Here is an 18,344-nt window from a genome sequence, read left to right as displayed (position 1 = left end):
ACAATCCCAGAAAACCGGACAAGTTCCGTTTTGTGTTTGATGCTGCGTCAAAATCACATGGAAAGAGCCTGAACAGTTGTCTACTACCTGGACCAAATTTATTCAATAGCCTGATAAGTATTCTGTTCCAGTTCAGAAAACATGAAATCGCATACGCAGCAGATATTGAAGAGATGTTTTTGAGAATAAAGATTATTCCAGAAGATCAAGACTCACTACGTTTTTTATTGGATGGAAGATGTGAAGATTTCGGAAAATCTGAAAATACCTCGATGCTACAACTTGACTGGAAACTGCACTGTATCATTACATATTTTCTGTGACGCAAGTGAGAAAGGATTTTGTTCGGTTGCTTATTTTAGGACTGAAAAACCAGAAGATTGCGTGGAAGTTGTTTTTGTACTGGCAAGATCACGTGTTGCTCCCCTAAAGTCGTCCACCATCCCTAGACTTGAACTGCAAGCAGCTGTATTAGGCAGTCAAATTGCATCTTTGATCTATCAGTTTCACAAAATGGAAATAGACCAAACATACTTTTGGACGGACTCAAGAATTGTGTGGTGCTGGATTCAAGCAACTCAAAAGCAAAAGTCAGCCTATGTTGCTAATCGTGTTGATAAAATACTGAGCAACTCAGACAGAAATCAATGGAGGTGGTTACCTACAACAGAAAATGTAGCTGATGAAGCTACACGGGAATCAGCAACTCCATTAACGAACGATTGCCGTTGGCTCCAAGGTCCATCCTTCTTACTTAAAAAAGAAAAAGAATGGCCAAAAATTGAAAGCATTCCGAGAAAAGAAGACTGCAATGAAGTAGCCTTAGCAATTTTACCTGAAAACAAAGAAAATGTTATCGATATGGAGAGATTTTCAAAATACTCCAGACTCATAAGAGCAGTAGCATGGATGCAACGATTCATTTCCAATACGAGATGTAAATCTGAGAGAAATACAAATGTGAGTCTTGGTGTTGAAGAGCTTCAACGAGCTGAAGAAACCTGCTTCAGACTTTCACAACTAGAATCTTTTCCTAAAGAAATGAAGAATCTTGAGGAGAACAAGCCAGTTCCTCGAGAAAGTCGACTTCATAAGCTAAGCCCTATTTTGACAGGGAACTTATTAAAAATGAGAGGAAGGACTGAATATGGGAACCAAATCAGTCAAGACCTGAAAAATCCCATAATTTTAGATCCGAAACATCGACTTACAGTCCTATTGATCCAACATGAACATGAACAGGCAGCTCATCAGGGCCAAGAAACTGTAGCAAATAATATGAGACAAAGATTTTGGGTAATCCGTTTGAAGCGAGCAATTAAGAGCTGTTGGGCAAATTGTAAGAAGTGTCAGCTGCGCAGAAACACACCTAAAAATCCTGAGATGGCTCCTCTTCCGGCAAACAGATTAGAACCTTATGGACGTCCATTCACCTGTGTGGCTGTGGATTATTTTGGGCCTCTGGAAGTCACTATAGGTCGCAGAAGAGAAAAGCGATATGGAGTGTTGTTCACGTGTCTGTCAGTGCGAGCGGTACACTTGGAGATTGCAACTTCTCTCAATACGGACTCGGCAATTCTTGCAATCAGGAGATTTGCAGCAAGACGGGGTTGTCCTTCGGAATTGATATCAGACAATGGTACCAACTTTAAGGGCGCAGAGAAGGAATTAAGAAAAGGACTTGAGTCTTTTGATAACGAACAAATTAAAACGTTCTGCGTGGGGAAGATGATGAAGTGGACTTTTCTACCACCGGCGAGCCCTCACATGGGTGGTGCGCATGAACGTCTTATACAATCGGTGAAGAAATGTTTAAGAGTGATTTTAAACACCCAAGCTCCTAAAGAAGAAACGTTGACTACTCTATTATGTGAAGTAGAATACATAATCAACAACAGACCCTTATTTCCTGTATCAGACGACCCTAATGATGAGCTCCCTTTGACACCAAACCACTTTCTCCAGGGAGGAGCAGATAGTGTCACACCAGCTGTCATTATAACGGAGAAGCACCTGCATAGACAATGGAAGATCGCACAGGACATGGCAGACAAATTCTGGAAACGTTGGCTGAAAGAATATGTGCCTTTACTAAACAAACGCTCCAAGTGGCACACAAAACAAGTAAATCTGCAAGTCGGTAACTTGGTTTTAATAACTGATGAAAACCAAGCCAGAGGAAGGTGGACAAAGGGTGTAGTCGAAGCTGTTTACCCTGGACGAGATGGCCAAGTGAGGGTGGCAGACATCAAAACGTCCACCGGCACCTGGAGAAGACCAACTGCTAAACTAGTCAAGCTGATGACTTAAACTCGCCCCGGAGAAAATGTTATGTTAGTTAAAGGTTTAATTATATTGAACTTTGTCTGTCTTTAAACAGATGATTACAAAAAATATGCTTCTATTCCAATTTGTAAATAAATAAAGATTTTTAGTGTTGCTTAAATGTTCACCAAGGAACATCAGTTTTTCATTTACAGATATAATAAATAATTTAAACTATTCATTTTGAACACTCGCCAATCCAGTGAATACATTAAAATGACTTGGATCTTGATATTATGTACTCTGGTTTTCACGGAGAAGATTGCGTAAAATGCCATCTTGAGTGTTACAGACAAAGGGACAGACAGACAGACAGAAATTGAGATAAGACTCGTTTCTGCTTCTTTAATGTATAAAACGTAAAAATAACCTAAAAGTATATAATTCTGAGCAATGTACAGACAAAACTCTAATTTTATTTATATAGATTGCAGACGTTTTAATAATGGATTACTGTAGTAAAACGTTTTACTAAGTTTCAAGATTTAAAATTTTACTCCGTTTTCAGGTAAGCATAAAAAAACATGACAAGATTACGAAGCAAACAGTAAAGCACAAAACGTAGCTGAAAACAACAAATATATAGTTTGCAGCTCAAGTTATGTGTGTCAAAGGGACTGTGTTGGGAAGATAATTCGCTAGTTTTACACCCTTTTATCCAAATATGTAACTGAAAACTCCATTAGAGGCATAAACTTCTACGACGCTCTGCTTTAGCCCACAACCGCTTTAAAACTTACTCCAGGATGGGCCTCAAGAGGGTCGTGGCAGTAGGCTATACCGTAGGTAAATCAGATTGAAATTGGCGGGATTTTAACACAAGACCAAATAGTACGCTCCACCACGAGTCCAGCTTGATCTCCCCATCGGACGACTTTATGAAATACATATTGTCATAAGTCATGCCAACATATGAACAACATTATGACTGGGACGGTGGCGTTGTCCTGTAAATCCAGCTACTAGGAGGTCACGAATTGTGGATATTTATAGGCATGCACTGAGGATGCGATACTCCCTGGTGTGTATTAACGTCCGCACTAGTGAGTACTACGACTATCCGCAGTACTATCCTGATAATTAGACCAATTCGTTAAGGCAAATATTTGGTTCTAATTCCACTATAAACTGTGGGTCCCTAGTTGCCATTATGTTCTACTAATTAACAGCTGTGTCTAAGGAATATGTCGGCCTTAGTCACTAACAAGACTACTAGATCGCGCCACTCATCATACACTCATCTCCATTCATAACTTTGTATGGCCACAATTTCAATGAAAAGTATATTTTCATAGTTAAAATACTTAAAACGACAATCCTGCCAAATCAAGTAAAAGAAAACTTAAAACCAACTAAACCTACAACCGACTTATCAAGAGCGTTGTAGCAACCGAGAGTTAGTTTTTATTTGCCCTTTGAAGCTGCTTAAGTCTGATTCTAACTGGAGGGATGGAGAAGTAATTTAAAAAATTTAATACCGTTGTAATCAAAGTGTCACTGCAAAAAACGTCTTTGAGTGGGACGTTAATTTAAGTGGTGAGCTGTAACGGACTGAATAACAATGATTATATGACAATTGATTATGATGTAGCTATTTTAAAGGTAAATCTGTATGGAGGTAATGTTAAGATAAATATAAGTATTGTCTGCAATCTGTTCTTCTATTTAAACTAAAACATTTACGCTGACTGCCCCTAAAACCGAAGAGAAAAGGTTATACCCTACTTCGAAGCAGCACTTCATACATCAGGTATAAAGTATAATGATACTTCATAATCAGATATATCATGGACGTTGGATTGGAATATTTAGAAATATTATTTTACACTTTAACATTTCATAGCTGTGTTTACTGTTGTTTCGTTGTGTTTGTGTTGATTACAAGTGTTTCTTTTCACCTAAAACTTCAGACCCAATAACGTCACAAAACTTGCATTTTACTGATAAGTGATGAAAAATGTCATAATAAACCATTCAAACAAGATAACTTAACTTATCATAGAAGGTTAAACAAGGAATAAACAAGTTTTAGACTTGATGAGGTAAGACTTGATTAACTGCATATTGTTTAAAATAAACTACAGTATAGCTGATCGTCCAAAACTAAAACAACGTCTTAATGTTTACCGGATATTTTAATTATAAATATACAAAAACACTGTTTTCAAAACTGTAAACAAACCAAATACGATGAAACTGCCAATACCAGTATCTGCTGTGTTGCAACTGTAAAATACGCTTGCATAAGCTTTTCATTCGAATCGAGGTTTTACAAGAGCAGCCAGGAAAGTAATTGTGGAAGCAGTACTTTATTTGCAACAGTAATTATAACATCGTTAAACTGATCGTTCTCCACTTTGCTGGCTATACAATTGTACCATTCCTCCTTTTAACCAAATTAAAGTTTCCCGTTCTGCCCAAAGTTCCTCTCAAACGTTTTAATTTAACGACTCTAAATGCTTTACAACAAAATTAAGCCACCGCATAGGACATTTATTCGATTTCCTTTAAGTGTTTTTGTAAGTTAAGGATATAGGCTACCAAGCACATTTTCAATTCAATACATATAAATACTGCATATCTATCACTATTCTCTGTGATTGTATCGATTATATCACCGGCCACCGGCATCATATGTTTACGATATATTAAACGGGTTTGTCGATTTTGATAATACGTTAATAATGGTTTTGTCACATTTATTGGCATATTGTACTGGTTTATAAGAAGTTTCAAAGGTAATCAAATGTAGTTTTTATAACTTCACGCCAGGGCTTAAAAATTACAATAGGCCTTTATGCTTAAATATTTCATTTTGATCATAAAAGAGATCCGTTTATTCAAATTCACACGTGGTATCGATAAAATCGCATTGACAGCTGCCATTAAAACTACAACCACAATGGAATTGCAACGTGTCCAATATTCAATGCACTGATTGCACTTGTTTTACTAAATACAATTTTTTTAAATTGATATATGTGTCAAATATTTTTTTTGTATTGTGTAACTGTGTTTTATTTATCAACACAAGAGATTCTGTCTGTATCTTTTGAGTGGACCGTTTTTTAGAAACGTCTTTACTATTAAAAAGTTGGTGTATTAAGTTCCTCATTTTACCATATTTACTGTAAAACCCAGAATTAATATAACAAACTAAATCAACAAATGATTTTGCATTTTTATCTCAAGTTAGAAACCAAACCATTTTAATCTTGTATCAGTTAGCTTAAAAAATTAGCTGAGAAGAAAATTATTTAATAAAATACATCGAAAAGTAACAATTTACAATAGCAAAAATCATAATATAAAATGTAGAGAAATTAAATACAAGTCTATAGACAAGTATAGAAACAACTTAATTCTGGTATATGTTCATTATGTATACACGTTGAGTAGTTTGGCATTCTGTTGAAAAAACACAACTTTTTTTAAAATTTCACTTTGTCTCAACTTTACAGTAGTCAGAGTCATTAGTATGACTTCTTGCAGTCTTTATCTACACATGTACATGGCAACCTTTATATGGCGTAAGATATGTTATTGCACTACGTAAAGCTATTTAGAAACCAAACACTAAGATAAAGGGGTGACAGAAAGACTGCTGTCAGTCAGATGTTAAAAGTGTTGGTTGACATCAATCAAGAGTTCTTTGACGCCGGCAAAATCGATTCTGTCAAGAAGATATGTTTGTCTTTGGACAAATAAATTCTTTTTCCAACGAGCAATGGACTCAGCAGACCACATTCGTGTGTGGCGTCTATTAATGTTGTGTAGTGTAAAACATAAGTTGTGCTAACACCACGCGGATACTGCAGTGCGCGTGGACTGAGAAAAGCAAAACTTAATGACAGTTTGTTAAAGGTTTTTTATATTGTTTGCATTAAATTTCAATCCAATATTTAATTACACAATGTTGATTTTTATTATATACTAGAGGTCGTTTAGTGGTCGAAAACTCGACCAAAAATATTATGTAATTTACAGATTTCCCCTATTTTCACCCAACGCTGTAAATAAAACATGTGACTGGAATTTCTTTCATTTGTTGTGATTTTCTTTTTATATGTCGATGTTATTTTTTCACCAGCATGGCAACCCATAAGGACCATGTTTTTTTTTATATTTAAAATTCATTTTGTGCTTATTTTTGAGCCTGTTTTAGTATATAAAGAGATTCTTCACATCTACAGGAAAAATATCTTTCCAACAGTAACCAAAGATTTTCCATGCGATGCACACGAGCTGAGAATAAAGGTTTTACAGAAACGTGCATGCCTATTCATATATAGATTATTCATCGTCATTGGAATTGTTTGCTATGTTGTAAGGGGGTTACTAACCCTTCATGCCTTTTCTCTATTTACTGTCATTTTTATGTTAGAAACCATAATTATTGACCAATCACAAATTATATATATATGCCCAGAAATTGAGATCGTACGACCAGCCTTCAGCTTTGATGATGAACACTCTCCTAAAAAAAATATAATATATATGTTGAATTAAATGTCATAATTTTGTTTGATTTAGTTTTTTTTTTATAAGAAAAAAAGAAAAAAATATATTTAGTTAACGAGCTTATAAATGAAGAAAGGTGCAGTTTATAATAATGACATATCAATTATATGTGATCAAAGAGATTCAAAAATTAAAATAAATAAAAACTTTTTTCAGTTCACATATTTGTTAAAGTAAATATGTAATGTTACATTTTTACCTGATGGAAGCTTTCTTCACAGTATTAACAGGTAATACTTTATAAAAAAAAACTATTTGTTTTTGTCTGCAGCAAATACGTACAAATCAAATTTAATTGTTTTGTGTTACATAGGACTTAACCCAAAAGTTTCCAATTGGAAGTAATTTAACTATTGTTACATACTAAAAATAATTAGTGAGTTTATAAAATTACTATCAGAGTACCCGTCCTTCGTACGGGATTGGCATATAAGTATAAAATGCTTATTGCAGTCAAGCTTTGTGTTTACGATGGGGGAGGACACGATTTGATAAAATTTTCTTCTTTAAATTTATGGTATACTATAGTATTACCCATCTACCATAGCCATAATATTCCACTACTGCACCTAAACAATAGAGAAAAATAAATTGTTAAAGATTCGCAATATATCACAAATGATTCATGAAATTAAAAACATAAAAGTAACTGTAAACAATCCTACTTGGACAGTTCTCATTGCATATCATAGTTTTTTGTTGTCGCTTAGTTCAAATAACTGTTTCCATAAATGCAAAAAAAGTAATAGCGCTGCACCCTGCTGGTAAATCTTATAACTTTTAATGCTTTTGCATACCATAGAACTAACTTTTTAGGTTGAAACAGCTGACTAAATTATTTTATTCCCTTTAAATATGAATACTCATAAGATTAACATGGGGAGCCCGAAAGGATTTTTGAGATAAGAATATGCCAATATGTTAATCGGGAATGTGAGTTATCATCATGCCAAATTTCAGCCCAATCCGTCCAATCGTTAATGCGTGATTGAACTTCAAACAAACAAACAAACACTCAAACTTTCACATTTATAATATTAGTAAGATGAAAAATAACATCAATGATAATTGAAGAAGATGCATAATCAATCACAACATCAAAAATTAAGGTATGTTACAATAGATAACAAACGACTCTACATACAAATCACTGGTGGAGATAGCGAACCCATAAAAGGACTTTTAACCACGCTTTTAAGAGCAGTTTTCTGTATTTATGAGCTGTTCATTTACTGAACCTAATGTTTTTGTCCAATTTATTTGGGGAAATGAACCTAAAGTGACTCTAACTGTTGTACTTTTAATAGAACGGAGCTTAATTTTACTCATGTGTATATCCAAAGATATGCGTTAGATCAAAACAATTTCATAAACTAGTGTTTAATATTCCAAAACAAAGTACCTAAGATGTGTGTTTTTTTATGTAAAAGTTTTCAATGTATCACCCTCTTATATAGCAAATATTATTGTACGTTTGTGAAGTATTTATCTATTTTATATGGGCCTAGTAAAGCGAAGCTTGTGTGCAGGATCTGACACGCCACATAAAAAAAATGTATATACCTACAGTCTTACGCATATATTGTCTTATGCATTGTCTTAGGGATATGTCTTACGACGACCGGCTAATTTATTTGTTTTCATAAATATAAAAAAATATAAATATTTAAAAAATATATTCATTTCGACTACCGGTTTTTACATTTCATACTTTGCAGAAATAACTCCATAGTACAAACCGTCAATCTTGAGTTTTACTCATTTTTATTCTCAAGCTGTGATTATAATTGTATTATAATTAGTTAGATTGCGTACTAATTTTTTTTCTTATTTCATAGTATATCTAAGTCAAGAACTTTCACAGTACTGCATTTACTGAAAATAATAATTTTGTTATCTTTTCTAATGAAATATTAACTCAGATACTGAAGTTGATCAAGAGTCGACTGTTATCATCTGGAGCGAGCTCTTATCAACACAGGAAGTGAGTCATGGAGGCTCCTGTGTCAATATCCGGTGGTGACAGACGTGTGAGGCTAGTACATAGTATTGCGACAACCGAATACGGTACCAGGTCAAATAATAATACCAAAACACCATATTTGTACAAAAATATTTATAAAGATTTTGTAACGTCTAGCTCTTCAGCCGCATTTTTGACATTGAATTATTATTTGGGGTTTGTGATTAACATTTACGAATATTTCCAGAAAGTACTTCATTATTATTGATGGTTACATTGGCAAGTAGGATTTATTATTCTTTATTGTTAGTTTTAAAATTGCACATAAGCGTATTTATGAGCTTGGGACTCTGAAAAGTAAAGCATATAATTTTTAGCTTATAAATGTGGAAACTGTTAGCTAAATCGCCTTCCAGAACTTTACTTTTGAATAAGTTATAAAAATACAATCGAAAATTAAATTCTTTTAAATTTGATTTGCCTTTAGAAATAGGTATACTTTGAAAAATATTATTACTGGATATTAACTCAGTTAGATTATAGTCGTTATTGTGTTAACTCATTCTTGCTAAATTGTTCAAATAAATTAAGAGTAGAATTTAGAATAATGATTTGTAGTTATTACATGTCCAACTAGCTGTGTTCTGTGTGACGTCAGAAACCAAAGTTTCCTATATATTGTTCAGAATGTTCTGCGAGTGGACGAATCTAGCCATTTCATATTAAATAATACAAATCACGATATATTATGGTTATTTACTTACATTCATTTTTATATTTAGGTAATTTTATACTTTTAACCAGTTAGTTCATAAAAAATTAAAAAGATACATTTTCTACAAGAATTATTTTGCTTACTTATAAGAAACTAAGCTAAACGATATTTTATTTGGGTGTTGGCAACTCCTCCTAGATGAGAATCCAAAATAAAGGAAACTTCACTACTTATATAATATATAATCATATAAACTGTTATATTTGGTTGAAATTAAATAGTAAAACATGTTTCCGATCTTCCATATAAAACAAATTGTGTCTAAATGTTTATAGTTTTCTATTTAAAAAGCTATAATAGCAGCCCAAAGTCCAACATTCCTCGTCAATATTTTTACTACGATTGAAAATAAATAAGTAACTAAATTACAGGTAAGTAACTAAATAACTAAAATAACGTCCTTGAGCAGACGTTTTAAATGTTGGTTCTAGTTATACAATATATCATTTTCAGTAATCGTTGATATTTTAAAAATATTTTTTGAAAGAATCAATCGCTTCCTTTCGTCACAATACCTCTCTGTGCTTTTGTTGCAGGAAAAAGAGAATTAAAAGAGAGAGAATACAAAAACCTTGGCATAACTTGTACTACATTACACATAATTATTTTTCTGTGTTTGAACTAAATACTGAATACTAGTTCCTGATAATTATTATTCTTTGTGTATTTTTTGTCTCAATGATAAATCCCTTCTACGTTAAATCAGAGTTTGTTTATGTTGAATCTCAAGGTTCAATTAAACAATAGTGAGTTTGCCAGCAAGAATCCGTCTCTAAATGATTCCATAATCATTACCAAACAATGGGATGTAACTAGCTTAAAAGCAGCAAACCCACTATATAGTCCGACGCTCTCCGATCCCAATAACCCATTTGTCCGACGGGCTCCGTCAGTACCGACGGAGATGTTTCAGGTTTTTTTGTAATTTTGGCTGCTGCAGTAGTAAAAGTCATTTTTGTCCATCAGATGGTTCTTTATTCACATCAACTTTTACTATAATAGTCGGTCCAAATTGTAAGAACCAATCACCACTCGAATCCAGATAACTTACATCCCTGAAAGCATCAGAATATGTCCAGGCTGATTTTACCACCTAAAGAGAGGGATGCTCCCAAACTGCTTCAATCAAAAGATCGTTTACACTCATGTCACACACGAAGCTAGACAGTGACTAATCAAGGTCTGGTGCACACAAACTGGAGAAAAATCGGATCCGACGTCCAACAGCAATGCCCCAGAGAGCAATGTTTTCGGAAGGTGTCGGATCGGAACTGATTGGAGCGGAGAGCGTCGGACTAGTGGGTTACAGTCCAATTAAAGCCTTGCAAAGTATTTTGTTGGAAGGCGTCGGAGACTTGTTGGATCGGAGACCTTCGGACTAGTGGGTTTCCTGCTTAAAGCAGATATAAGGGTAATATTGTAAACCTTCGGAACCATTGTTTGTTAGCTCGGCTACACAGGATCAATACAGCCTACACCAGCTAGTGGCTGCCGGAAGGTGTATATCCTTCGCCCAGGGGTAATCGACGTACCCTTCTCTATTGAACCGAAAGTACGATCCCTAAATCCATAGCTAGCAACAAATCTAAAGTTTTAATTAATTCAAATCTGAGTTGAATCTAAGGAAAAGGGAATACAAGCGCGCACCTCACGTGACCAAGTGGAATGGTCCAGCAGTGCAGCGCGCGAGGGCATTGTTCTGCCACGGACCAGTCGATGTATATGGCTGCCAAGGCGGACTGCGCGCTCCCACGTCAACTTCGAGCATTCCTGTTTTTAGATCTGCCTGTGAGAATCTGCTTTTTGTGTTTCCCATGAATCGACATTCGTGTAGATCATTGTACTTTATTGTACTGCGATTTTATGTTCAACTGAGGCTTTGAATCGATTTGCAGTGAAGTGATCTCTGGAAACACCAATAATAGTGAAATTTAGTTATTTGCACTTCCTCACTACATCAACTATTTATCTTTGAACAATTTATTTCTAAATAAGTCTGCCTAGATCCAAAGCATTATATTGAAAAGACATTATTGGGGGACTTTGTTAGGAATATGTTTGCTGCACATCTTTTTAAAATCTAATTGAATGAAGTAGTAAGTCTACAAACACTAACCCACTAAAAGTAATTAAATACAATTTAATTTTGTTTAAGTTTAAAATTCAGTGTCAACCGATAATACGGTTATTTATCCATTGTTCTTTTCGACCTGTAGATGTATATAACGAATGAAGCATTCTAAGTGCTATAATGAAGCACTTATTCATTCATTCATTCAAACACTAATCCAAAGAAAATTAGCAAGACATTTATTTTTAACCTCAGTTAGCGACTCACGAGACAAATTATAATAAGGAATTCCTTATTACGAAGTACCAGCATGTCCAGCACTAAAGAAACAGCAGAAGGATGATTCCCACGCGTCGTCATATCAGGGATCGTCGCCTCTGGCAAGTCAGGCGCAGGCGTACAATACTAAGCGCGTGCTCACACGACACGCAACTCGGTACGGCGCTGCAGCCTCACAAATACAGTAAAACAGACTCGCACATACAACAAACTTTTGCTCAAGAAAAGTAGATGATCAGAATCACGAGGCACTACAGCAACCTCAGACATTAAGCGCAGTACAGCGAACAACCTCACATTTAACGCCATTAATAACCTCCCACATTCAGCACCATTTTAAATAATATTATGGAAAAAATTCATCTATGTTTATAATAATAGAAAGTTTGGGATTTTGAGTTACCTTACTTGGTGCACCACCACGGGAGTTTCGCAATATTTTACTTCCAAGTAATAAGTTCGAGAAGTAGTTTGAGGTGCATTGGATGTATATACAAATTAAACTATATAAGTAATCATATTATTTATATTTAAACTGGAAAAATTTAATTTAAAATGTGTTATATGATCTTGATGCAACCACTTCGAAGAGACAGATGAATACAAACCAGCAGTGATACACTCAACTGATAGTTGTTACATACTGGAAAAATATATTCTGTGTTTAAATAGTAGTTTACGCAACGATTGCGTTAAGTAAGTCTTTACGACACGAGTAGAAAATTTAAGGCACGAGCCTTGGCGAGTGCCTTAAAAACTTCTACGAGTGTCGTAAAGACTATTAACGCGAGTTGCGTACACTACTTTACCTAAGACCGTTTTTTAATTACTATCAATCTGGATTTAATGACTAACAATCACTACTGATAACTTTTTAGAGAGGTTATGTTTTCGTGTATTGTCATTGCCACTGAAAGTGATGCAATGATTTGTTGTATAATCAGCTGATTTCCTGTAATTACGTGTTTGTTAAACTTCGTTAAATATTACATTGCTAGCAGCATTCTTAGCATAAATAATATTGTATCAGGTACAATTCGGCAAATATTTCATTTATTTTTGGACTTCCACCAACTTAATTAAGAATACGCGAGTATCAACATGAACAAGTCGGATCAACAATTAAATTGGTCAACTGATCAGCTGATCAGCTGATTAGTTGACGTTCGAAGCATTACAATTTTAATTCTTTTCTCTCAATACTTGAACCTCATTGGTCCGTCACCTGTGTGGATATGAGAAAAACTATGCTGATATGAAATGAAACTATGCTGATATGAAAGTAAACAGCTGTAAAGTGAAACTTTTCAATTCTAAGAACTGGACTGAAATGGCTACTTTAAAAAACGGTCGTAGGTAAAAATAATTCCCTTTTACTATCGTAATTATTGTATACATATAAAGTCATCTTATAACTGTGTAAAAGTACGTTACGGTTTGAATTCCAAAGTTGCTCAGAAGATCAAAATAGTTCTTTAAACCCAAAAAAGAAATAATTAGCAAACGAACTCTCCGACATTTCCTTAGACAAATAAGGTTTTCTTCGCATGATCGATTCTGACTCCTACAGAAAAGTTTTGATTAGCGTAAACCAAACTTTGCTGGATTGAACTTCAAATGACTTTTGAAAGTCTTCTTGTCGCCTCTATTTTGTACAAGGTAGGATGGAACATTCACAAAACCGTAGAAAGTAGTTCTCTGGGATTGTTACTTGAAGTTTCCAAATCTTTCGAGCAGAATATTATTATTTTTTTATCTGTTTACGATGTTAACTACTGATAAGCTCTACATATTAAACTGAAGCTGACGATGGTGTTTGAACACCGGAACATGTCCTGAATTGTTACATTTTTTTGAGCTGTGACGGGATTGTGTAAGAAATTTAGTCTTACATTGTTAACTTACTTTACCTATGAAAGTTATTTATTTACTTACTTAACGGCATTGTTTTGTTACTCAACAGTACAAGTTTGGACCAATGAGGTTCAAGGATTGAGAGAAAAGAAGTAAAATTGTAATGCTTCGAACATATAAGCTGTTGAAACCAATTTAATTGATTATACAATGAGCGAGTGGTTGGGACAATGAGTCGTTACATCACAACCAGTGGCAATGAGAGGTTATAAACCAAAACATAACCTCTCTTAGACGTTATGAGTAGTGGTTGTTATTCATTAAAATTAGGTCGTTGTTAAAGTAGTGTGCAACTCACGTAATTGGCCTTTAAGTCACTCGTAGAAGCTTTAAAGACATTCACCAAGGCTCGTATCTTAATATAAATTTCTACTCGTGTCTTAAAGACTATCTTTACGCGATCGTTGTGGAAACTACTATTAACAGTGTCTTATAACATATTTGCTATTACCAGTTTTGTAAAAACATTTATGACAAGCAAAAAGTTGTTTAATTGATAAAAAAATTATATTATTTAATTTTTATTGATGTTGTTTAGGCTTAGCCGAGCCCATACAATATGATCTTATCAGTTGTTCAAGTTATGCAAGGAGGTAAATTTTCACCACACCAAAACTAAACAAAGTTATCTATAGATGATTTTGCCTTAAGACTTACCCGTCTCTGTTATAGTTGGCTAACGTTCCAGTTTGTATAGAAAAACTTTGGATTGACGTAAGTCAAAACTTGTCTGATCTGATAAGAGCCGCCTTGAGTTACACTTCTCTATTGTGAACTTGCTCAAGCTCTGCCAAGAATGTTAATGTGCCTCCTGCTATTGCCAGCGGCCATTTGTATATCCTAACAGTGTTATTAGTTAAGTGAAATGTGATTTGTTTGTAATAAGTAAAAATAGAAGATATTGTGGTATTGGAACAAAGTGAAATGATTGAAACCATACTTTCACTCCCGTAAAGCAACAAATATGAACGAAAATAATTATAGTGCTTAAAAATACTATTAAGTTCAGAGTTTTACTAAATATTATTTTATGTTTACTATCTACATTTTACTTCTTTTATATTTAATATAGACATTCATTGCACATATGTCGAGCTCTGGTTAGAGGCAGCGTCATGGGTAATAACATTGTGGTATATATGTTGTGGTATATAGTCAATGGTAATAAGCTAGATTTTAAAGGTGCAAATCAGCCCTTTGGTCAAAGAACTAGCCCAGGCTAGTTGAAGTCAGTTAATGAATCAGTTAATAAATAAGTGAGGAGATATAAAACTAAAGTTAACGTAGCTTTTAGCCTCGGTTTTTACCTATGCCGTTTTAAAACTACTTTTAAACTGGTAACCCTTGCACCTTGTTGCCTACTTATTATTCTATTTAAATATATAAAATTTACTCATGCTTTTTTCAGTTGATTTAAGTTTTTACGACCTTTCAAATACTTAATAACTTCAAAAACAACCTTGAAGACGGATTTCTGTTATTGGGAAAATATTAAACTGCAAATGGGAACTTAACAATGTTATCATTTTGTAAAGTTTAAAAATATTTGAGGTTCTTCCACTACTCACGTATGATGGTTTGTTAAGTCTTTTCCTGACAATAATCAATTTCCTAAATCTGGTTGTGAGCTGGAAATAGATATTCCTCGTGAATTAAATATAAATTGCGGTTTTAATTAGGGATTACGCTTGTCGACGTTAAAACTAATGCATTAGTGCTGAAGCCGATGTTAACGGTTTAATCACATGGCTTCCATGACTCACATATCGCGGTCTGTGGAGGCTACTGAATGTTACATTTTGTTGTAATGCATTAGTACTGAGGCCGATGTTAACGGTTTAATCACATGGCTTCCATGACTCACATATCGCGGTCTGTGGAGGCTACTGAATGTTAGATTTTGTTGTATTGTTGAAGACCACCATCATTGTAGCAGAATTGTGTGGTTTCAACTCAAATCGCATATTAGTAATTTGATTTGTAGCAACCAATTGCAGTATTACAAATACTATAGACAAATTTTTGTGAAACTCTGAATTCACAAGTTAAAAAAATATTGTATAGAAGTTGAAATTCTTACAATAATACACTTTGACTTGGCATTGTGTATAATACCTAGGTGCTAGGTGTTCTATAGAAGGTTGTCAGGCAAATTATAAAATAGAGGTAATTGTAAAAATAAAAACCTAACAGTATTGAATTATTTTGTGTGTGTTTAGGTTAGGATGGTAATTTTTTTCTATTTACAGTAGATTAGTTAATTACATTAGAAGCCAAAAAAGAAAAAAATTCTAAAGAATGACCAGGCAAAGTATACAGGGTGGCTGACAAGTAACTTGCACCCCCACTTAACTTTTCAACCATTTGAGATATTTGAAATCGGTTTGCGGCAACCTTCTTCGATATGAGTGGTAAAAAAAGTTTTCAAAGTTTTTAAAATTGACCATAATTATTGTGGCCCCTCATATCTAAGAAGGTTGCCGCAAACCGATTTCAAATACCTCAAATGGTTGAAAAGTTAAGGGGGGGGGGGTGGTGCAAGTTACTTTTCAGCCACCCTGTATACTGTATAGAGCTCAATTTCAAACTTTGCCTGGATTATTTTAGTCAACGTATAGAATGCCTGGTCATTCAAAAGGTTACATGATTAAATCCTTTGTCGGTAATATATCTATATTGATTAAGCATTACCAAATAATTTGACCGATCCTCTTGATCTTTTATCAAGTTGTTCGATATTATCCTTATATATAATTCTGTAAGACAAAATTTTTACCAGAAAATTGTGGACGTCTGGTAAGTCGCAGAAAGGTGGGAGGGGTCTTAAATTAAAGGCATTGACCCCAGGGAATCGGGAAAAATAGCAGAATTTCCATAAAGTTACCAGAAAACGAGATGTAACGTAAAATGTCCACCATAAGAAAAGCATGGGGACTGAAAAACGGCTGCATTCTAATCAGCTGTTGCTTATTTATTTGTAATGTTTACATTTATTCCTAAAGTCAATGTTGTTAAATAATGTTTCAAAATTAAATTTATTCGTTTAATTTTTTTGTTTTCCGTTTTTATAATGAGTGAAGTAACTAGACTGGGTAAGGGAAGAACTGCAAGACGTGGAAGAGTATCCAGGAATTCAACTAACACAAGAAATGCTGAAAGAGAACGTCATGTTAAAGGCCTAAATATGAAAATCCACAAGCTGGTTTACAACCTGCCGTCAGAAGAACGCTGGAAAAGGAGATGAGTGTTGTTTCTCACAATCTAGGTCCTCTTAGCACTTGCATGCATTGTGGCGCATTTCACTTCAAAGGAGGCCTCAAATGGACATTTCGACGCATGTTGCCACTATGGACTCATTAACATGCCACAACCACAATTAAATTACGAACTTAAAGTCATGTTTTTACATGATTCTAACTTCATAAAAAACATAAGGCAATACAACAGTGCAATGGCTTTTACGTCGCTTTCCGCTACACAAAAAGAGATTCCAGGGAAATGGGCCTTCCTGTTTTAAAATTCAGGGACAAATTCATAGATACATTTCTGACTTACTACCGCGATATGGGGAGTTGCCTTCATATACACAATTGTGTCTAAATTAGGGGCTATGGCCCCTACAGGCCACTAGTTTATGAATATTTATGTATTATTTCCGATCTTTGCCACTGCAGTCCTGTAAGTTAGCAACGTTTATAGTGTAGTAACAATTTTATTGATTGATTTTTTGACATTATTCAAAATATTTTACTTTGCACTATTACATGAGCAAAAAATACAAATTTAACTAAAAATACTTTGAAAGCTATATCTTCTATTTTAAGTGTATTAAAAAATACCTTTCTTAGTTGAAAATTAATGTGAGATTTTACCGTTCATAATTATATTTATTTGACTTCCAATAAATATAGGGGAATACCAGGGAAATTTATAGAGAGTGTAACGGACATCACGTAAATAAATAATTAAAATACTAAGCTTTTTTGTGTGAAAACATAAAAAGTTGTCTAAACAGAGAAAACTAAATACGTAAAATATTAAATAACTTTTCTAACCCTAGAGGTGGTAATTATTTATAACGATTAATCATAATACCAAATTGTGGAAGACATATTCAACAACACGGTTCCGTCATAAAGTAAATAAGTTTTATTGAAGTAGATATGTCAAATAACTATAGAAAAATTGAGAAAGTGTTAATTTCCTCTCTTTACGAAGGTTACTCTAATACATAAACATTAACATACAAGATATCATACAATCCCAAATTCATTATTCAATAAATACGTCCTGATATTATATGCAAGGCATAACTGAAATTAACTTGCAACACAGATATTTGCTTTTACCTCTTGTAAATTAAATTTATGTTAATGAAATTTAATAATTAGATCAAGTGCCATTATGAGAAGAGTACATAAAGTTAATTAATTAACTTTGCCACTCATGTACGTTAGCTTGTGACACAGAAAATACTATAATAGATTGTTTCAGTT

At 34.0% G+C, this 18,344-nt stretch overlaps 1 protein-coding gene across 1 annotated transcript; it reads left to right on the top strand.

The window, feature by feature from the left end:
- Positions 1-513: 513 nt before the first annotated feature.
- LOC128984522 (uncharacterized) lies at positions 514-2,310 on the top strand. Its single transcript, XM_054403853.1, has one exon. It carries the CDS (start codon positions 514-516, stop codon positions 2,308-2,310), a length of 1,797 nt encoding a protein of 598 aa, XP_054259828.1.
- The last annotated feature ends 16,034 nt before the right edge of the window (positions 2,311-18,344 follow it).

This window comes from Macrosteles quadrilineatus, unplaced genomic scaffold (assembly GCF_028750875.1).
Source record: "Macrosteles quadrilineatus isolate MER2022 unplaced genomic scaffold, UCM_ALF_1.0 Scaffold_2__2_contigs__length_208266976, whole genome shotgun sequence".
NCBI classification, from domain to species: Eukaryota; Metazoa; Arthropoda; class Insecta; order Hemiptera; family Cicadellidae; genus Macrosteles; species Macrosteles quadrilineatus.
This window is presented reverse-complemented; position numbering and strand designations above follow the sequence as displayed.